General features: G+C 35.2%; 3 protein-coding genes and 1 pseudogene across 3 annotated transcripts in view; all 4 read left to right on the top strand.

The window, feature by feature from the left end:
* The window catches only part of LOC108742624 (glutathione S-transferase 1-like), an 11,048-nt gene extending 8,202 nt beyond the window's left edge, over window positions 1-2,846 (top strand). The window contains exons 2-3 of the mRNA XM_018477897.2: window positions 1,219-1,422; window positions 2,365-2,846. Of these exons, the coding sequence (XP_018333399.1) occupies window positions 1,219-1,422; window positions 2,365-2,682 (522 nt within the window). The 3' untranslated portion in view covers window positions 2,683-2,846. The remainder of the gene's footprint in view (window positions 1-1,218; window positions 1,423-2,364) is intronic.
* A 1,440-nt stretch (window positions 2,847-4,286) lies between these two features.
* Window positions 4,287-6,531, top strand: LOC108742627 (glutathione S-transferase 1-like). Its single transcript, XM_018477900.1, is given in 3 exon segments — window positions 4,287-5,011; window positions 5,105-5,308; window positions 6,142-6,531. Coding segments are annotated over 3 exon segments (654 nt in total). The 5' UTR covers window positions 4,287-4,870; the 3' UTR covers window positions 6,451-6,531.
* Window positions 6,532-7,386: 855 nt separating this feature from the next.
* On the top strand, window positions 7,387-10,146 carry LOC108742629 (annotated as a pseudogene).
* Window positions 10,147-12,003: 1,857 nt separating this feature from the next.
* On the top strand, window positions 12,004-19,013 carry LOC108742625. Its single transcript, XM_018477898.2, has 6 exons — window positions 12,004-12,280; window positions 12,591-12,794; window positions 13,507-13,809; window positions 16,496-16,642; window positions 17,116-17,319; window positions 18,612-19,013. The coding sequence occupies exons 1-6, from the start codon at window positions 12,140-12,142 to the stop codon at window positions 18,918-18,920; spliced, it is 1,308 nt and encodes a 435-aa protein (XP_018333400.2). The 5' UTR covers window positions 12,004-12,139; the 3' UTR covers window positions 18,921-19,013.
* The last annotated feature ends 3,939 nt before the right edge of the window (window positions 19,014-22,952 follow it).

Here is a 22,952-nt window from a genome sequence, read left to right on the forward strand (position 1 = left end):
TTGCATTATAAAATGCAAATACTTTTTTGATTTGTTATTTCAAATGTAAAATACAAAATAGATTTCCCTTTTATATTTTAAATGCTAAATGCAAAATACGTACTTTTAAAATACTTCTTCTTAAATAAATACTTTTTTGTAGAACCTATTTATTTTTCTACATTTACTTAAGTATAAAATATTTCTTAAGAAAACCTTGCAGGCGTTTTCTAATTTTTTTAAATATTGGAGTTTTTCCAAGGTAATAGTGGTGTATCCACTATATCACCAGCTGCGAAGATTAAGTATGATTCATATTTTCCTGTTTTAAATGATTGAGATATAGTTTTTCTTTCTTTATATTATAGTTTCTTCAGTTCAGCAACAAATAATTCTTCTATATGCTTCCTTATTTACCTTTATCAAGCGTTTTAATTGGAGAAAAGACACTTATGCCTAAATAGTTTGTTTAGCGTGAACAATCAGAGCCAAAATAGGGTTGCAAATAATTTTATTGATTAAAATCAACATCAATCATTTTATATCAAAATATTTACAACCCCGTTTGGTTTCTGATCTTTTACACATTGTAATAAGAGAAAGAATTGGAACCCAAAGTTTTTTAGCTTTGGGTTTATTTAATAAGTGATGTTTTTGGTATCGTTTTCTAAGAATTTTGGATTACATCCATTAATTAGCACCTCACAATATCTTGTAGTTTTCAGTTTTACACAGTTGACGTATATCAATTTGATATTGTTTTGTCGTAATTGCTGATATCAATTTGAAACTTCAAAATTCCATAGACCATGACATTGAACCAGGAAAAAAATATCGATCCAATATTTTAGATTATCCATTTCTAAGGAGTTTAAAATTTTCATTTCATTCATTATTTTATATAATATTTGATCGGTGATACTAGCAAAACTTTCAAAGGCAAAAATTTACTTTTGTATTTTACAAATAAAAAATACGTTCGGAAAACTATTTCAAATAAAATACAAAATACTTTTCTCAAAAAAGTATTTGAATGCAAGATAAAAGTAGGTATTTTTTATTTTGTATTTGCATTTTAAATGCAATGTAGATAATGAAGCTAATTTATTTCTGAATAAATTATATTAAAGTTCTCCAATGTTTTTTGTTTATAACAAATTTTGCAAAACAACAAATTAAAGCACAATCTGTTTTTGGATAGGGCTAAATCACTGGACATACCATAGTATCTATTTGCAGATAAATCCACAACATACAGTTCCCACGTTGGTAGATGAAGATGGCTTTTCAATTTGGGACAGTCATGCTATAAATGCATATCTCATTGGAAAATATGGGAAAGATGATTCCTTGTATCCAAGAGACCCTAAGGAAAGGGCTGTAGTGGATCAAAGACTGCATTTTGACAGTGGAATCCTATTCGCAAAGTTAGATCCCATTACGGTAAATAAAAACCAAATATTAGGTATCTAGAAAGATAATACCACTCTGGCTTCTAGTTAGAAAATACTTTCTTCTTTCTAAGCAAATAGAAAACCACCTTAACTTTAGTCGGTATCATCAGCCTGCTCCAGCCCTTTGGATCATATCGTAATGAGTTATTGTCTAAAATAATAAGTCAACTTTGTACTTTTCTGAAATAAAAAATGTTGAAAATTGCATCTGTAGTTTTAAAGAAACAAACAAAATTCAACTGGTTGTCATAGTTAATATCTTGAAGACTTTATTTTCTCTACGATATCGTTTCTGCCAGGAGACCATTCTTGAGAGAAAAATACAGCAAAAAGATTTAAATTTTAAAATTTATAATATTAAGTTATAGGGATTTTAAAAGATGTTGGATTGGGGTCCCGAGATAAAAATGTTCAGTCTCTCAGATTCTCCGAAAGCGAGACTCGGGTCTCCGTCTCTCATCGAGTCTCTCTGGTGTCGCTGAGAGAGACTGTCGAAAAAACTGTTTGGCGTCTCTAAACGAGAGACTCGAGTCGCTCATAGAGAAATCCTCATTTGGTGATGTCTCTGGACGAGAGACTCGAATCTCTCAAGAAGTGTTGTCTCGATAGACATAGTTAAAATTCAACTTATTTCAGAGACCCCAGTCTTTCTATGAGAGACTCAAGTCTCTCAATTTTTCAGTTTTATTCATTCAGTCTCTCTGTGACTCGAATCTCTGAATTAACAATTTTATCGTTCGAGTCTCTCATAAAGAGACTGTGAGAGATACATAAAAACACCTAGGCAATAACTGAGAGACTGTGAGAGACGCTCTCAGAGACGCTGAAAGACTCTGAGAGACTGGGGAGAGACTGAAATTTTTTGTCAAGGGGTTGGTTACATTTGTTACCTATATCAAAACAATTGAATCTAATTCTCATTTCCTTACAGAAAGAAATTTGGTTTGGAGAGTCCAAATCTATCACCGAAAATCACGTTGCTGCCATAAAAGAAGCATACTCCTTTCTAGAAACATTCCTGTCCATTGAAAACGAGTCTTATATTGCTGGAAACAGCCTGACAATAGCAGACTTCAGCCTTATAGCGTCTGTTACAACAATGGAAATGTTTGTTCCAATTTGTCCACAATTGTATCCGAAGTTGACTGCTTGGATCCAGCGAATAGAATCACTACCATATTACAATTCAGCTAACCAAAATGGTCTCAATGTGTATGCCGAAGAAGTGAAGAAACGATGTGGACGATAGAATTAATATTAAGACTACTTATGATACATATTACGAAGTTATTTCCTTCAATATTAAGAAAGGAATATGGAACAAATTGTATTACCTACATCTATTCATTATTTGACATGTATTTTTTATTGTACGTTACTTGTAAGATTTTAATTATAAAAATCTAATTAGAAGTGTAATTGTTCTTCCTCATTCTTTCAAATGCTTTATAAAAACTTTTGAAAGAATCACGTCCTGCAAATATACGTAGCAGAACTGAAGTAAGAGTAGATCCATGTTAACCACTCCGAATTGTTTTCCATTTATCGTAGTGCACATGTAACATGTTCATAACATCCCTAGAAGTTCATGGAAGTAAGGATCTTCAACCGTCTCATATTTCATAGTTTTTGCATCTCCTCAGTATCAACTCTAGCATGATCATCATTCATTTAAGAAATAAAAAAAATCGCAGGGGGCTAAGTCTGGCGAATAGGGAGGTCGAATTAAGGACAGTAACATTCATTCATTAATGTAGGGACCTATTGTTGTGATGCAGTATTCTTCCATTACCATCACACTATTTCCCAAATTTAAATCACCAGCAGTCAGATAGAACAACGAATTGCATTCGTATGATGTTTTCATCAGCACAGGAAGTCGAGAGTCATTCTGGTCTTACATTATCTTTGCAAACTTCACAGCCCTTACCAAAACACCCCATCCACTTAAGTAGGGTTGTGTAACTTCCATAAGCAGCCCTCACATATTATTAATTTTCTGAGGGCTTTCCCAAGATTCATCGTTTGGTCGCTGTTCCATATGTTGTTTAATCTTCATCGTCCACAAGAGTAAAAATGAACCAGTGAAAAAACTGCCCCTTATGGCTGTACGCGTCCCCTTAATGATGCAATGGTCACCTACCATTTAGAGAGACTCCCTCCCGTGCTGAAGCCAGTGCGCAAGACCATACGTCACACATACCGCAATTTAGAAGCTCAGTTTGCATATTTATCGGACAAATTGGTTCAGACCTCAGAATACAAAGATCGTATAACAAAGTCGAATGATAAAAAACATTTACTGGGGGGTAAAAAAGGGGAATTCCTTTTTAATCCAACTGGTATGAGTATCCATGGCCCAATTCCAAGGATTATTCATAAATATTTTAATACTTGGTTGGATAACTCATTAGTAAATATGTTCGACACAATTGTTCCTAATTGTATCTAAATCTATCGTAGCTCTAAACTTCATATAGCATAGACTTTTTGAGAAATTGGTTTCAACAAACCCTTGCTAAATACGGTTTTGATGTGTGAAAATTTCATGACGCTCAACGCTCAACAATTTTCGTTCCATTTTCTGTATAAAGTTATTATTGTTCACGTTTCAGCATGTATCAATCTTCTTGCATTTCAACATCAAACGGTGCAATTTTAATTTTATTGATATGTTTATTTCATTTTTAGGTCATTGTACTAATAAATGGGTTCATATTTTTAATTGGTTCCGCATGGAGACAATTACTTAAGTATATGGATAAGCCGCATACACATTTAATTAATTAACCGTTTTATCAAATGAATGTTAGCAGGAAAACTATTTCTGTTTATTATTTATAAAGTTGAGATATCTCTATTCCAGTTATAGTATTTATACTACATGATCTTACAATATCTTGCAATGTTCAATACCGGAATTCTCCCGGCGCATCAAAATTTTCAAATATCTTAACCTCAAGATCTGTATGACGCTGATTTGGGGTGTTTGGTTTTAAGATTGGAATATCAGGAAAATTCGAAATTCAACGTCGCAGATTACGTCAGGAATGACTATGTTTTTGTTCTTCCCTCTTCAACCTCCGACGTTGTTAGCATACGAATCACTTGCTCTTTTTTTCAGTGCAAATATACTTTTCAACACTAATTACCTTTGGTTTTTGTCCAATACTAGACTGATAGTATAAATATGAATATAAATATCTTACAGGTCACTGATGGCACTGTAGATTACCTTCCATGTTACAAACATTTTTTGTTGTCCCATGTAACTGACCTGCCTTGACCTCACACTTGACAAAATTGAGATAAACAATTAGAAAGTGGGGAATCTATTTTAGATCATTCATGTCTGAAATAGAGAGTGTACAGTAAGCAAGGTACGAAAGAAAGTTCATGTGTTTTCTAAGATATTCCGTATTAAAAGTATTATAAGAATGGCTCCGATATTGTATTAGGCGGTGGCAAGTGCTCCGGCGCGAAGCGTTCTTCTTACAGGAAGAGCCCTTGGAATCACGTTTAATTTAAAACCTATAAATTTATTTGCTGGTGAACAATTGCAACCACAATTCGTAAAGGTTAGTGACATATGAGCTAAGGAGGTATCACATCATCCACGATACTTTGAATCTCTTTAAGGACTTATTTGAATTAATTATTTTCATTGTTAGATAAATCCGCAACATACCGTTCCAACATTGGTAGATGACGATGGATTTGTTGTCTGGGACAGCAATGTAATTAATTCTTACTTGGTTGAAAAATATGGTGAAGATGATTCTTTGTACCCAAAAGATTTGAAGAAAAGAACCTTAGTTAATCAAAGGTTACACTTCAGTAGTGGAACTCTTTATCCCAGGTTTATTAACATCTGTGTAGGTATAAAAATGTAAAATGTAAAATTAGCACTTCGTGCGGAGTCTATTAAACTTAACTCTAACTGAGCTCTAAGAGGTTTCTTTGTGAATTCTAGGTTTTCTAGAGGAGATAACTTTTTACTTTTGTTAAAATTACCTACTCTGTAAAATGCCCGAGATAAAAATGTTTAGTCTCTCAGAGTCTCTGAAAGCGAGACTCGAGTCTCCGTCTCCGGTGTCGCTGAGAGACACTGTCGAAAAAACTGTTTAGCGTCTCTGAACGAAAGACTCGAATCTCTGAATGAGAGACTCGAATCTCTGAACGAGAGACTCGAATCTCTGAACGAGAGACTCGAATCTCTCAATAAGTGATGTCTCCATAGACATGGTTAAAAGTTCAACATATTTCAGAGACCCCAGTCTTTCTACGAGAGACTCGAGTCTCTCAATTTTTCAGTTTTATTCATTCAGTCTCTCTGTGAGAAGTAACAATTTTATCGTTCGAGACTCTCATACGAAGACCGTAAGAGATCCATAAAAACACCTAGGCAATAACTGAGAGACTGTGAGAGATACTCTCAGAGACGCTGAAAGACTCTAAGAGACTGGAGAGAGACTGAAAATTTTTGTCTAGGGTGACTAGATTTTCTTCATCTAAGTTGTGGTTAAACGAGTTACAATGATCCAAGAAGTCGGATTTTTTTCTCTTTTACTAATACTGTAAATTAATGTGTTCTTTTATTCTTGTGTTTATAGTTAATTATTTACCTTTCACTGATTGATAATCAAATTTTCATAGGAATAACTACGTTTTTTACTTGATAGAGATATTGATTAATTGCATTTTAAAGGGTCCCATATTGTTTGGAAACATAAAAGAAATACCAAAGGAGCCAGCTGACAGTTTAAAAGAGGCTTATGGCTTTTTGGAAACGTTCCTGACCGAAAGGGATTTCGTTGCTGGTAACCAGTTAACTATTGCTGACTTGAATATTGCTAGCCTTCTTACTAATGCAGAAGCTTCTGTGCCTGTGTTTACCCCCGACTTCCCGAAAATAAGCGCATGGTTCCAAAGGATTCAGTCACTTCCATACTTTAACGAGATTAATGAAAACGGAAGAAAGCAATTTGCAGAAGCTATTAAATCCAAACTTACTTAAGAGCGTCACAATTGATTTTGGTGTTAAAATATTGTTGAACATACTGGTGTTGTATAATTTAACTTTTCAATGAATATACTTATTATATCACGATTGTTTAAATCAACCTGAATTTTTAGTTCTAAACATGTATAGTGAAAATCTAAAACACTAAATAATTGAAGAATGCTTAAAGACGAGAGCAATTTAAATACTGCAGCTTAAAGCTTGATTCTCACTATCAATAAGTTGACGGTCAGCAGCCGTCCGTCAGGTGTCCGCCAAAGTATCATTTCGTTTAAAAGGCATTGATAGTTTAACGTGACAGTGCCTGACGGCTTTAGTACAAATTAACGAGTATTTATACAATTTAAAATAAAAAGATTTTAGTGACAATAATGGAAATTAAAAGAAAATGTGGAAAAGATTTTATTTTCCCACTTTTCTTGTATTCATTTTCTTTTCCATCTCCTCATCTTCTTTTGCAAAAGAGTGAAATCAAGCTTAATACCTAGAAACAATTATCATAACACAATCCAATCTACCCCTGGATCTTTTAAATCATGATTTTACATCTAATATGTCTTTATTTCTGTCAATTCATAGGAAAGCTATTTAGAGTTTACACATCACAAGACACATAAACACTTACCTACCTTATTTCCCGAAATGATATTTATATAAAACACCTGTTTGTTTTTCATGATATTACACATTTTATAAAACGATAAGTCACTATTGACAATTATAAAGTTATCTTCTTTTGATTATTTTTTTTGATCTGCCTTTCTAATCTAAAATTATTGTGACATAATGAGAAAAAAGTTAATTAAATGTTTGCTTTTTTACAATGGATAGATACTATATAAAAAATAAATATATATGTATACACTGTACGAAAATTTCTATTTTAAAATTTTTCCATACAACAAAGAGACAATAATTAAATACAATAATTTATATCAAATCATACCCGCAAACTTTTTAGCGGTAGGTATTGTACATTATGTTTCATTAAAACTTGTAAAACATACACACTTGTTGTCTCCTCTTCACTAAATTGCTTATGGCTTGCCCTTGATAAAACTTGTTTATAGAATTTAAAAGTGGGGAATCAGTTTGAATCATCTGTCTATAACTGAAGGTCTACTATATGGTCCAAAAAAATATTAAACGTAGCAAGTATCTATCAATTTTCATCAGTTTCATAATAATAATCATAATCTAATTGTAAAGGTTACTTATTTCATTTATTCCGTGTAGCTTGGTATAATGGCTCCAACATTGTATTATGCAGAAGCGAGTGCTCCATCCCGAAGTGTGCTTCTTACAGGAAGAGATCCTGGAATCACCTTCAATTTAAAAACTTTAAACTTACTTGCAGGTGAACATTTACGATCTGAATTTGTAAAGGTCAGTATAATGCAAATTAAAATACCAAATTGACTGGTAACGGTATACTTGCTTCATGTTTGAATGAACATCCAAAATAATCCTGAAGACATTATTTCAAATTTAAGCCGAACCATCAGGCAGAAAAAATTAAATTAAAACCCAAAAAAGGGATATTTATCTTACTTGCTTAGGAAAGAACTTAAAAACTGCTTCAAATAAAAAATGTATAGAGGCGTTTTTCCCCACTCCTTATAGTTTAGCTCCTAGGGTTGGGTGAAGCTATAGGGGTGAGTAAACCTTAAAAAAAAGGTCATAGTGCCTAGTACTGAAAATACTTAACATTGTTCTCGCTGAAATGTTAAAGAGGAGTTGAAATAAAACAAAAAAACTTGTTCTTAATTTTGCTGTAAATGATTTCCATTTCCACGATTTGAATAACGAAATACAATTTTCAATCCGTTTTCAGATAAATCCGCAACATGCTATACCAGCATTGGTAGATGATAATGGGTTTGTTGTTTAGGACAGTAACGCTATAAACCTTTATTTAGTTGAAAAGTATGGTGAGGATGATTCTCTTTACCCAAAAGATTTGAAAAAAAGGACCTTGGTAAAGCAAAGGTTACATTTCTGTAATGGAACTCTACTTGCTAGGTTTTTGAATATCGGTGTAAGTAACTGTTCGTAGAAATGCTACTTTCGACTAATAAATTTTTAACTTTTCATAAACATCTATTCGGCCAGTTTGACCAGCCGATATCCTTATTAGAAAAAGGGCAACTTTCCACACTGGTTTTACCTACTTATTCTTCCGTTGATGTATTATTCCAAATTATAACCAAATGGTCTAGTACCTCTAAACTGGTATTGGAAATGGAAACTTTCAATTAACTAAACTAAATCGGAAGCAATTTTCTTCTCACGTAGAATCCGAAAGTCTCGCTCCATCATCGTAAGCAACCGCCCCACCAAGTGAAGCAACTTCGTCACATATCTAGGCGTCGTTTCGACAGAACCCTAACCTGGCGGCGCCACATCTCAGCCACTCCTAACAAGCTCATGGGTGCATTCATCGCACTCAAGCCTTTCTTCCAAAACAACTCCGTGTGTTTAACGCAATCATCTCCTGCGCCATTCCCGTCTGGGGCTGCGCCCCTTCCCTACCGCCTGAAGCTTCTGCAAGGCACCCACATGCGGATCTTTCGTTTCGCACTAAACTACCCCTGGTTCGTCAGAAACACCCAAAATTCTGGAAGAAACCGGTTTACTTTCTCTCCCTGAGGTTACAATCTCATACGCGGCAAATCTCCGAGCCTCAGTGTCAGACCACGTAAACCCCAAAACCCCATCATCTCGACACTCTCCAACTTCGCCCCGCAACCAAACGACCGTTTCTATCACCTTCTATAATGAGCCGCTCCATTTGGCTCATCTCTAGCTTTGCTTTTTAGCACAAGCGTACACTCATCACTTCAGAAATGGACTACCTATTTCGACAGTTCCACCCCCCCCCCCAAATACTCCCGTCTCTCCCCCACACTCAAGCCTTTTCCAAATTCAATACTCTTTCCACTTTCAACCTTTCCATTTCTCCATTTTCTTTCTCGGGGATGTACAACCATCGGGTTCATCTACCCACTCGAGGAGGTGTTTTAGTCGGTAAAAATCCCTTCAGGAGGTGTTTTTTGAAGATCTTCTTTATCTCCAATATTTATCCTTGTATTTTAAAGGCTCCTGTAATATCTGGAAAACTAAAAGAAATACCAAAGGAGCTAGCTGATACAATGAAGGAAGCTTACGGATTTTTGGAGACGTTCTTAACCGGTAAGTAACTACGTTGCCGGCAATCAGCTAACTATTGCCGATTTCAATATTGCCACCCTTCTTACAAATACAGAAGCCGTAGTACCTGTATTCACTCCTGAATTCCGAAAAATTCAAAGGATTCAATCTATTCCATATTTTAACGAAGTTGATGGGAAAGGAAGAAAGCAGTACGCAGAAATTGTTATAGCAAAACATACTTAAGATTGTATTAACATTTATCTAATAAAAATACTATGCATTCAATCTTTTTTATGTTTTTTTCATTTTGTACGTTGTACAAATTATTTTTCTGAAAAATTGCATCAGGCACATGACACTTTCCATAGATCAATTGTTGAAAGATTTATGAGACTTGACATGGGATAATTTTAAAGTTTTTAACGTTTTTGATAAACTGGACCAAGTTAATCTTGTTACATCACAATTTTTCACCAAATGTCACGCAAATTTTATAATTAGAAGATCTGTTTACTGTTTGTAAAGGAAAATAATTCTTATAAAAAAAGCTAATTTAGTAAGAATTCTAAAAGAACACAGAAAGAACAAAATTAGTCCTTACTAATTCCGTAAAGAAGGGTTTATTAATTTTTATTAAAGAAACTGATAAAGTCGCCAAGTTAATTACAAAAATTACCGCTTTCATTATTCAACGTTAACAACAGTACCCTTTGTTTCAATTGTTAATTACCAACTGATAATGGGAGTAATTAAAACTATTTACGCGTTCAATAAATGATACAATAAGCAAAGAAAGTTTACTATCGTTTACCAGTGACGGCTGGATCTAAGGGCACTTTTATAAGTACATATGAATATACGTAAAAGTGTGCCTAAAACTATTTTCTAAAAACTAGAGGTAAATAATTTTGCTTATGAGTACCTGCTTCACTAGGTACTTAAACATTCAACCCCCACATCTCCTAAAGCCCTAGTTACCTCTAAGAATTTACAATATTACTTGAGCAAAAGTGGACCATGTCACCCATTTAAAATGGTCGATCTCTAGGGAACCATTCTGAAGTTTATTAAACGCATAGGAATCAATCCGAACATTTTGGTCGCCACATATTCCTACACATACACCTACCGTCGTCAAGACGGACTATAGAGGGTAGGGGACGAGCCGCCTCGAGCCTTTGATCCCTAGGGGGAGGCTTCAAACAAGGTCAGAACATGTTCAGTAAGTACAAGAGGCAGTGTGGACTATGGAGTTGTTACTATGAAACACTTAATTGGCTTGAATGACATATATCTATGATAATTGGCATACCAAGCATTTTAACATCTTTTTTGTCTGTTATTTTCTTCATTTATGTCAATTTGTCCTGCTTATTGCTATAATTTAAACATTGCACTTACGTATAAAAGCGACTTCCAATTAAGAACAGGAATTATCCCCTAATTTTCGATCCTCAGAGGTAGAATATTTTTTTCAAATTTAAACGGCACCATCCTTGTCCATTCAGTCTTTACAATAAATAAAAAATCATTAAAATTACTATGCAGTGCTCTACATTATTGCTTGATCCAGCACTGCATAATGGTACTATTGCAACAAAAACGTTAAGGTGGTTTCCCACGGCTCAAGATATTGCACGCCGGACCGCGCCAGCACGTCATGGGAAGGGTGCTGTCCGAAAAGGCGCGAGAGAATACGTGATGACCCTTCGCGAGTCGGTAAGTTCAAAGGCGAGGCTTGATATAACCTGTAGGCATCTGTTGTTATCTATATTTCACAAAAATACATACATGTGTTAACAGGATGTTACTTCCGAACTAAAAAAATATAATATAATTTCTTCTTCCTCATCAACTTTCGTGAAATCACCGGAAGGAATAAATATCGACAGTAACGCATGATGGCGTGCACAGAAATTTCTATTGCATGTACTTTTCTCAAAATTTAGTATCAAAAACTTTACCCTAATCGGCTATTATTTAATAATCCGCCATCGCCTTTTGTTCTTCTGCCTCTTTTTGAGTAAATAATATGACAAACTAAACAAAACAAAAGCTGCGGCAGTAATTGCCATTCTTTTTCTTTCACGCGACATTTTAATACTCCTGAAACCTCTTCAAACACATGAAGACAAGTTGATACAGGCCCTGGGAAGCGCTCACGCGCGGCCAAGCCCAATCCGCGTTACCTGTTTCTGCCCGCGGCGCGAATTCAGGCCTCCGCTAATACTAGTAGTGGGAAGCCACCTTTAGAAATCGAGTTATAGTAAGTAATTTTCATTTTTCATTATTAGTTCGCTGAATAAAATTGAATTCCACAGCAGCAAGTTACCTCATGGAACCTTAACGAGTAACATCACTGTAACCAAAGCCTTTTTGATAACCTCCTATTATTTCAAGTGCAAGGGTCGGTGTGGGTCGACGACTAGAGGAAGTTTGATATTATTCAATAATATAATAAATAACAACTGCTTTTTGTCATTGCAGTTAGTAACACATTAAGTCCATTGTACTATTGTAACCAACAGCAATGGCACCAACACTTTACTATGCGAACGCTAGCTGTCCCTCCAGGAGCGTACTTCTCGCGGGAAAGGCTCTTAAGATTGACTTCGATCTCAAGCCCGTAAACGTATTTGAGAAAGCACAGCTGAAACCCGATTTTATAAAGGTAGGTAAAGATATTTTCTATTTATCGTTGGTTTTTGTTTGAATTATTAAAATATCGAAGTAGTTATGACGTTCTTAAGAGACTTATGACTTATTATACAATTGGAACGCGTTTTCGTAGCCGCCAGAAAAACAGAAGAATCCCTAATAAAAAATGTAAGTAATGTTCGATTCGTTAGTTATTTTATTTTTAATGCATTGGAAATGGACTAATACTTAGCAAATTGAACAAGAACGAACATTTTCTAATTTTATTTCAATAATAGTTCTAAAGTTATGCATGTTATCCTATGTCATCGATGTATCATTAGATTAATCCACAACATACCCTTCCAACATTGGTTGAAGAAGACGGATTTGTTTTATGGGATAGCCACGCTATAAATGCATATCTGGTTGGTAAATTTGGCAAAGACGACTCCTTATACCCAAAAGACCTCAGAAAAAGGGCAATTGTAGATCAAAGGCTTCATTTTAATAATGGCACATTACTTCCCAGATTTTTGAATATTTGCGTAAGTGTAATTTACTCCATATCTAACTTACCTATTAACCCATTAACCCATAAGAGCCATCTAACATTTAACGATAGAATGTACAAACAGCTGTCTTATTGGAAACGCTTCTGGAAGTACTTTTGCAGAGGAATTGATCCTGTCAGAGTGTCTCGTACCAGTTAATGTATATCGTTCCTCTGAAAGAACAAGGATGTCCTGGTAGCAATACAGAGTACATATTCATATTCTTGTTCGAAATTTTCAATAATTTGCCTCTGCCTTTATATAATTGTAAGAGTGTAGTAAGTTAAACAACCACAAGGACGAGGACGAGGACGTCTAGACAAATTTTCTTACGTTGTTATCTACGTCCTATATAACAGATGGATTGCCACTGATCTCCAGATTTCAACAGTCCAACTGTTATCCCCTTTTAGGCCAAAATTAATGTCAAAACAGAAACGCGTGTCCCGGCGCCAGAATATTTTGCTTTCTATTCAATTATGCTTAACAGGTTCTAAGTACTGCTGGAAAAATTGTACATTCTACTATTAACATTAACAAAAACCACAAATTGCTTCAAAAAAATATAAAATCCAACCATGATCTTCATAATACAATTGTTCCATCTCATAATATTTGTAACACTTTTTAGGAGTCGTTAAAAAAAATTAATAGAGAAGTCGAAAATTTATAGCAACAGTATAAATAAGATAATTTCATTTTTAAGTACCCCGTCCTGAACGATAATGTCAAAGAAGTGACCAAAGCCCAAAGAGAGAGCACAAAGGAGGCTTATGGCTTTCTGGAAATTTTATTAGCAGAAAGCGAATATACTGCAGGCAATCAACTTACCATCGCTGACTTTAACATAGTCGCGGTTCTTACTAACATGGAAGCGTTTGTACCAATCTGTCCAAAGGAATATCCACGAATAAATGCATGGATGAAAAAAATGGAATCTCTTCCTTACTTTAATGAGGTTGTTGAAGACGGAAGGAAACAATTTGCTGACATTGTTAAATCCAAACTTGCCTAATTTTCCTAAACGTTTTTGTATCTTTTATTATGTACAATTTATCATGTTATCAACAAGACAACCACAAATGCTTATAAGTCTTTTAAAATATACATCAAATTTAAAATTAAATACAGCCGTATATGCAACCTAACCTAACCTATCCTATTCTCACCTAACATTTCGAAGAGGTTAGGTTAGGTTGAGAGGTCTATGGAAATAAGGATATCAAAGATCCTCGGAATATTAGCTAACGCCAATTCCTAAACAGAAATCATATCTGCTTAAAATACACCTTTTTATAAAAATTATAAACGAAAGATTTCAAAATATTTTAACTGGTACTTCTTACAATAATAAAAGCGTTAGCAAAAGACAATACATTTAACCTATTTTAATTTAAATAATTTCCATTATTTAGTTATTTATTCGAATCTTATTACAATCATTACATAAAGTACTCCCTGATGACGAATATTCCTATATTGATACATTTGCAAAATCAAAAATTTAAGTATGCCTAACCCTGCCTTGGAATAGATTGTGAATAAAAATTTATAAATACTCCTGAACGCCCTGTTTCTATTAAAAATAATTTTGTTTACTTGAATCAGTTTGACTCGAAAGTGTTTCTACGTGGAAGCAGGTTTAGATAATAATTAAGTAAATATTGTGACATATAATAAAGAGCCCGTCACGTATCTTAAAACAACACAAAATGTGGGGATGGTTGCTTATCTCTTAAACCTTCCTACCGAGCGGCATGGCCTAGAGGTTTAGACCATTGCTTAGCATTCGGGAGGACGTCGGTTTTTCTCTGAGTTTTCCTTGGATCACTTAGGCAAATCATTTCACTCTAACCACCACCCACCCATTCCCACAATTTCTGAAAGGATGCTAAAGAGGGTCTTCTGCCCTACCTCCCGGCGTAGTTCGGAGGGACTGCCCCCCCACCAGCATTACTGGCTAGTGGGAATGAAGCACCCAACAAGTCTTTTACCTTCCTGAATTTTTTGGATCGCCCTTGTATTTACTAATTTAAATTCTCGTAATTGTCTTATAATACTTTTTTTGCATAAAGATTGTGCTTTGTATTGTAAGTATCTAACATAACTTTTAATTTGTAACTTTCTTGATTTCAATTTGTAATCCAAATGACGAAGGAATTCCTCTAATTATTTTTTAACGAATATGTCAGGCCCATAACAAAATTACGAAATAAACACTAACGACTGAATTTTTGAAATTGTGTCGTCGAGTTTAATGACATTTTAATTGGACACTAAACTAATTAACGTTATAGTTTTCAATCTTAATCTCAAATTGTCACAAACACTCACTTACTTAGTTATTGTATACCTACACATCTTGTATATTTACATTTACATATTATGTCCATCGAAAAATTGTTAAGGGGCAACGATGTCACCGTGAATTTGGATGGTATCTACCGTAATAAAACTAGAAAACCTTGAGTGGAGTTTGACGCAGTTTTTGTAATTACCTGGAACATTATCTCTTAATGATCGTAGTACCACAATCTCAAACGGTTATAACACATCCCTGTTCGTTTTTTTGGAAACTACTTTTTACCTGTTAATCAAGATACCGGAATTTCTACTGTTAAAACAACAAAGGCAAAGTTTGATCATAATAAATATTTTTAATATCCCAATAGATACAGTGTATCGCCATCTAGTGGGTATTTTCTGCTACTGAAGTAGTTCATATACAAGACGAAGACTGATGAGATTCAAAAAGATTGAAATCGCGATCCTGGAAATCAAGTAGTTTTGATAAATTTCTGACCTTGTCTAATACACAAAATACTTCAGTAGCAACAAATATGAACCAAATGGCAATTTTCGGGCGTACGAGGCGTATTCCTGAAGTAGGAAGTAATTCCAACGAATGGACCGCACTGAAATATGAAATAATTCCAACAGACCACGAAAAAGACTTCTAGGTTTGATCAAAACAATTGTTCAAACTCGAGACTGGTGTGCTAGTCGAAAATATTGACCAATCCTTTAGGTACGCTTCAAAAACTTACAAATCAAGGAACAAATCAGCAAGCACTAATTTTTATTTATAACGTATTTTATTTGAAATAATATGACTGAAACTATCTCAAACTATGCGTATGCAATTTTTCTCTTAGTCATGGTTTGTTCTTGCTTTTTCTATTGTAGGTACCTACAGACAGACAAACTATCTGTTGTATATCTGCAATACGAAGACTAGGGCAGCACCACAAAGACTAATTTACAATGATCTCAATTTTACAATGACTTGACAATTATGCTGTATAAATATGCAAACATGCGACGAAAACAAATGAAAACAGAAATATTTAATTGAGTAATTCTTATTCAAAAAAAATTACTGCATGAATCAAGCATCTGTTTCGTGAAAGAACGGAATTTCTTGATGGTATTTCCAACTGTGGTGTAATAACTGAACGAATAATATGCATGAGTTTCGTTTTTCAGTTCATTTATCGCTAACGATCTCTTTGATTCATATATAGTTTATAATGGTGGGGAATTGCTGTTACTACTTACATAAAAAGACAAATAAAAGTTTGAATCAGAAGGCTACCGTAGCAAAAGTGAGGGAAGTATCGGTGAGTGCGTATCGCAGTAGGTGACCGAAGTTTATTTTTGATATTTTAATACGAGAACGATTTCCACTAAAATAATCAATAATGGCTCCTACTTTGTACTACATGGAAGGCGGTGCTCCGGCAAGAAGTGTATTTTTTACAGCAAAGGCCCTTGGCATTGAACTCAATTCAAAATTTGTGAATTTATTTGCTGGAGAACACAAGAAACCAGAATTTTTAAAAGTAAGTAAGACTAAAATAGTTATTGTATAATAGCTGAATGTATTTTTAAAGTTTACTTATGATAATAATGCATTTAATAAATGGCAAATATTTAATTCCGCAATTAATGCAATTATTACTTTTACTAAAAAATAAATACTCACATGTATATACAATTATTTCACAAAAACCAAAATTGTTTCTTTTCCGTTAATTTATCGACGGTATAGGACATAGAAACATGTAACAAAAATGACCTTCAACTAATAATATCAGAATATTTAATTAACGCCCACAGAAAGATTTCGTGGGTCAATTTATAAAAAAACCCAGTAACAATTAGTAAAATTCAGGCAAAATTTTATATGATTCTACCTTAATGTTAGCTGCAGAACATGAAATTAAAAAATTAGAGTAAAAATTATTACAAAATTACAAGTAAAATTATCTATGTTATTAAATTCTGAGTTAGTAATTGGAATTTTGTCTTTCAGATCAATCCACAGCATACAGTACCAACATTAGTGGATGAAGATGGATTTGTTTTATGGGACAGCCATGCCATCACCCCTTACTTGGTAGGAAAGTATGCCAAAAATGATTCGCTGTATCCAAAAGATCTGAAGAAAAGGGCGGTGGTAGATCAAAGACTCCATTTCAACAACAGTGTTCTTAGTGTCAGACTTAGCTTTCCATCTGTAAGTATTTTATGAAAAGTACTTTTAGGTATTACTAGATCAAAATAGGATTAACGGTGGCATACTACACCCTTCGATGTACACTGGTCGAAGGTAAGCGTTGGTCTGTTTCCAGCTTTTGTGGGTTACATTATGTTCATGTACATTAATTAGTCTAAGTTATAGTTTTAGTGTTATTCTGACGAATTGAAAGTAAATAAAGTCTTATTAATATTTTTGCTAAAGTATATATCGCACTAATCATCATCATAAGGTCGTTAGTCCTTGGACTGGTTGGACACGCACTTGCACTCTTTTATATCCTGGGCTAATCTTCGCATTTCCCTAAGACTAGAACAACCCATATTTGCGACCAGTGATCTAATCTAGGTCTACCTCTACCCCTCCTAACTTCAGTTTCTTCCTCTAATATGTCTCTGACTAGACCTTCATGCCTGAGAAGGTGTCCTACCAACCCATATCGCCTATTTTTTATTGACTTGCAGACAGTCCTTTGTTCTCCTATTATTTCCAATACCTCTTAATACCTCCTTCTCTACCCACGGTATCCTAGTCATTCGCCTGTAACACCACATTTCGAACGCTTCTAACATTTTCTTTTCCGCCGCGCTCACTGTCCACGTTTCACACCCGTACAACGCCGTGCTCCAAACATACACCTTCAACAACCTTTCTCGAATTTTTAATTAACCCTTGGCGAGCATAGAAGTGACTTCTTTTTATTAAAGGCGGCACGACCCTGCGCTATCCTCTGCTTTATATCCCTATTGCTTTTTCCGTCCTGACCTATCTGACTTCCTAGATACCTGAAGTTGGCCAGTTCTTCTAATTTTTCGTTTCCTATCATTATATTCGCTCTTTCCCTACTTTTTCTTCCCTTGCATATCAGTATTTTTGTTTTACTTGTATTTATTTTCATACAGTACTGTTTCGTCAATACTGCTTCCATTTTATTTAAAGCTATCTCTAACTCCTCCTTGGTAGATGTTAATGGTACATATTTATTAATGGCACACATTTATAATTTTGCTAATTGTAAAAGTAAATGAAGCAGGGAATTCGCTGTAGTTATATCGTAAACGGGGCTAGTTTGTACGTAACCTGTTTAAATTCGAGTATTCAAACTCGAGCGTTCTCGTCATCCTTTTCTTGCCGATTGGCGTTGCAGTCTCTCATTTGCGCATCTTGCTCAATTTTCTACCGTTCAGCCTTTCCTGGTCAAGTAATACTAGCCCAATTTTATCAAATATCACGAAAAATTTTTTCTTTATCTTCCAATATCTTTTTTTTAGAAAGCATTCTTCTTCGCCAATGCCAAGGAAGTGTCGAAAGAACACGCTGATTCCTTGAAAGAAGCTTATGGATTTTTGGAAGCTTTCTTGGACGGTAACGATTACTTTGCTGGTGATCATCTCACGATTGCAGATTTCCACATTGCTGCGACTCTCACCACTGCAGATATTATAGTACCTGTATCTCCTTCCGAGTTTCCAAGAATTACGAACTGGTTGAAAAGGATCAAGGCTCTTCCTTATTATAAGGACGTAAACGAAAAGGGATTACAAATATATACAGAATTAATTAACTCAAAACGTGCGTAGATGCATGTGTATCTATTATTATAATTTAAGTGGGCACTTCAGTATTGTACAGTTTTGTTTTTATAATATTAGTGATGAAACTGATAATAAAAAGCGGTTTATAAAATATAAATAATACCTGCTTACACAAACAATGTGAAATTCAAAAATATATCTTTTTATCTAATGTTGTTTTTAAATGTGCGTACCAATGTCAATATCATCATCATCATCATCATCATAAGGTCGTCAGTCCTAAGACTGGTTGGACACGCACCTCCACACTTTCCATTCCTGAGCTAGTCTTTTTATTTCCTTAAAACTAGAACATTCTACATCCTTAACTGTTTATGAACAGTAATGTAATCTAAGTGTAACTCTACTCCTCTTAATTCCTGTGTTTTTTAATATGTCCTTAACTAGTCCTTCAGGCCTGAGAAGGTTTACTACCAACCTACATATCTCGCCAGTTTCTTATTATTGGCTTCCATAGAGTCCTCTGTTCTCCTATTCTTTCTAATATCTTTTTATTTCTAACCTTCTCTATCCACGGTATCCTCATTATTCGCCTGTAACACCACATTTCAAACAGTTCTAACCTTTTACGCCGCGCCCATCGTCCATGTTTCGCTCCCGTACAGGGGCGCGCTCCAAACATACACCTTTAACAATTATTTTCGAATTTTTAAATCAATCGTTCGCGCGCATAGAAGTGACTTCCTTTTATTGAACGCGACCCTCCGTTATCCTCTGTTTTACATCCCTACTACTTCTTCCGTGCTGATTTATTTGACATCCTAGATACCTAAAATCAGCCACTTCTTCTAATTTTTCGTCTCCTATGTTTATATTCGCTTTTTCCCTACTTTTTATTTCTTGCATACCAGTATTTTTGTTTTACTTTTATTTATTTTCATACAGTACTGTTTTGTCAGTAGCGCATCCATTTTATTTAAAAATATCTCTAACTCCTCCTTGCTAGATGTTAATACTGCTATATCATCCGATTGCCCCTGTATATCTATCCCTACAGTTGTGCTGTCTTTAATGATGTTGATCGCGTCTTCAATGTATAGATTAAAAAGTAGCGGTGGCAGTGTGCATCCCTGTCTGACTTCCTTCCTAATATTTACTTCTCTACGTTGCCGTCCCAGCTATATAACTGCCTGTTGCTCTTTATACCAACTACCGAGCGGCATGGCCTAGAGGTCTAGACCATTGCTTAGCATTCGGGAGGACGCCGGTTCGATTCCGGGTCCGTCTGCCTTGGTCCAAGTTTTTCTGTGGTTTCCTTGGATCACTTAGNCAAGGACTTAGATTAGATTATGATATAGAAGATCTGTAATTAAATGAGAGTGCTTTGTCTAGATTGACTATTAAGAAGTGTTTTACACCAAGGATTATGTGGCATGCGACAGGGGTTATGTGACGTGCACTAGGGGTTATGTAGCATGCACCAAGTGTCATAAGATATGCACCAAAGGCTATTTAGTATGCACCAGGGATTATGGAGTATCTGCTAGGTTAAATGGTTATATGGAGAAGTAGTCTTGACTAGTATGGGTGAAATGCTAGGCATCAAGGACTTAGATTAGATTATGATATAGAAGATCTGTAATTAAATGAGAGTGCTTTGTCTAGATTGACTATTAAGAAGTGTTTTACACCAAGGATTATGTGGCATGCGACAGGGGTTATGTGACGTGCACTAGGGGTTATGTAGCATGCACCAAGTGTCATAAGATATGCACCAAAGGCTATTTAGTATGCACCAGGGATTATGGAGTATCTGCTAGGTTAAATGGTTATATGGAGAAGTAGTCTTGACTAGTATGGGTGAAATGCTAGGCATCAAGGACTTAGATTAGATTATGATATAGAAGATCTGTAATTAAATGAGAGTGCTTTGTCTAGATTGACTATTAAGAAGTGTTTTACACCAAGGATTATGTGGCATGCGACAGGGGTTATGTGACGTGCACTAGGGGTTATGTAGCATGCACCAAGTGTCATAAGATATGCACCAAAGGCTATTTAGTATGCACCAGGGATTATGGAGTATCTGCTAGGTTAAATGGTTATATGGAGAAGTAGTCTTGACTAGTATGGGTGAAATGCTAGGCATCAAGGACTTAGATTAGATTATGATATAGAAGATCTGTAATTAAATGAGAGTGCTTTGTCTAGATTGACTATTAAGAAGTGTTTTACACCAAGGATTATGTGGCATGCGACAGGGGTTATGTGACGTGCACTAGGGGTTATGTAGCATGCACCAAGTGTCATAAGATATGCACCAAAGGCTATTTAGTATGCACCAGGGATTATGGAGTATCTGCTAGGTTAAATGGTTATATGGAGAAGTAGTCTTGACTAGTATGGGTGAAATGCTAGGCATCAAGGACTTAGATTAGATTATGATATAGAAGATCTGTAATTAAATGAGAGTGCTTTGTCTAGATTGACTATTAAGAAGTGTTTTACACCAAGGATTATGTGGCATGCGACAGGGGTTATGTGACGTGCACTAGGGGTTATGTAGCATGCACCAAGTGTCATAAGATATGCACCAAAGGCTATTTAGTATGCACCAGGGATTATGGAGTATCTGCTAGGTTAAATGGTTATATGGAGAAGTAGTCTTGACTAGTATGGGTGAAATGCTAGGCATCAAGGACTTAGATTAGATTATGATATAGAAGATCTGTAATTAAATGAGAGTGCTTTGTCTAGATTGACTATTAAGAAGTGTTTTACACCAAGGATTATGTGGCATGCGACAGGGGTTATGTGACGTGCACTAGGGGTTATGTAGCATGCACCAAGTGTCATAAGATATGCACCAAAGGCTATTTAGTATGCACCAGGGATTATGGAGTATCTGCTAGGTTAAATGGTTATATGGAGAAGTAGTCTTGACTAGTATGGGTGAAATGCTAGGCATCAAGGACTTAGATTAGATTATGATATAGAAGATCTGTAATTAAATGAGAGTGCTTTGTCTAGATTGACTATTAAGAAGTGTTTTACACCAAGGATTATGTGGCATGCGACAGGGGTTATGTGACGTGCACTAGGGGTTATGTAGCATGCACCAAGTGTCATAAGATATGCACCAAAGGCTATTTAGTATGCACCAGGGATTATGGAGTATCTGCTAGGTTAAATGGTTATATGGAGAAGTAGTCTTGACTAGTATGGGTGAAATGCTAGGCATCAAGGACTTAGATTAGATTATGATATAGAAGATCTGTAATTAAATGAGAGTGCTTTGTCTAGATTGACTATTAAGAAGTGTTTTACACCAAGGATTATGTGGCATGCGACAGGGGTTATGTGACGTGCACTAGGGGTTATGTAGCATGCACCAAGTGTCATAAGATATGCACCAAAGGCTATTTAGTATGCACCAGGGATTATGGAGTATCTGCTAGGTTAAATGGTTATATGGAGAAGTAGTCTTGACTAGTATGGGTGAAATGCTAGGCATCAAGGACTTAGATTAGATTATGATATAGAAGATCTGTAATTAAATGAGAGTGCTTTGTCTAGATTGACTATTAAGAAGTGTTTTACACCAAGGATTATGTGGCATGCGACAGGGGTTATGTGACGTGCACTAGGGGTTATGTAGCATGCACCAAGTGTCATAAGATATGCACCAAAGGCTATTTAGTATGCACCAGGGATTATGGAGTATCTGCTAGGTTAAATGGTTATATGGAGAAGTAGTCTTGACTAGTATGGGTGAAATGCTAGGCATCAAGGACTTAGATTAGATTATGATATAGAAGATCTGTAATTAAATGAGAGTGCTTTGTCTAGATTGACTATTAAGAAGTGTTTTACACCAAGGATTATGTGGCATGCGACAGGGGTTATGTGACGTGCACTAGGGGTTATGTAGCATGCACCAAGTGTCATAAGATATGCACCAAAGGCTATTTAGTATGCACCAGGGATTATGGAGTATCTGCTAGGTTAAATGGTTATATGGAGAAGTAGTCTTGACTAGTATGGGTGAAATGCTAGGCATCAAGGACTTAGATTAGA

Source organism: Agrilus planipennis, unplaced genomic scaffold (assembly GCF_000699045.2).
Source record: "Agrilus planipennis isolate EAB-ADULT unplaced genomic scaffold, Apla_2.0 scaffold335, whole genome shotgun sequence".
Taxonomy (NCBI): Eukaryota; Metazoa; Arthropoda; class Insecta; order Coleoptera; family Buprestidae; genus Agrilus; species Agrilus planipennis.

Bases quoted from the DNA above. Each gene is read 5' to 3' on its own strand.
- LOC108742625 (XM_018477898.2), top strand. From the start codon at position 12,140: ATGGCACCAACACTTTACTATGCGAACGCTAGCTGTCCCTCCAGGAGC. The intron at 12,795-13,506 runs GTAAGTGTAATT...TTCATTTTTAAG, and splicing joins CCAGATTTTTGAATATTTGC to TACCCCGTCCTGAACGATAA. The intron at 17,320-18,611 runs GTAAGTATTTTA...TCTTTTTTTTAG, and splicing joins TCAGACTTAGCTTTCCATCT to AAAGCATTCTTCTTCGCCAA.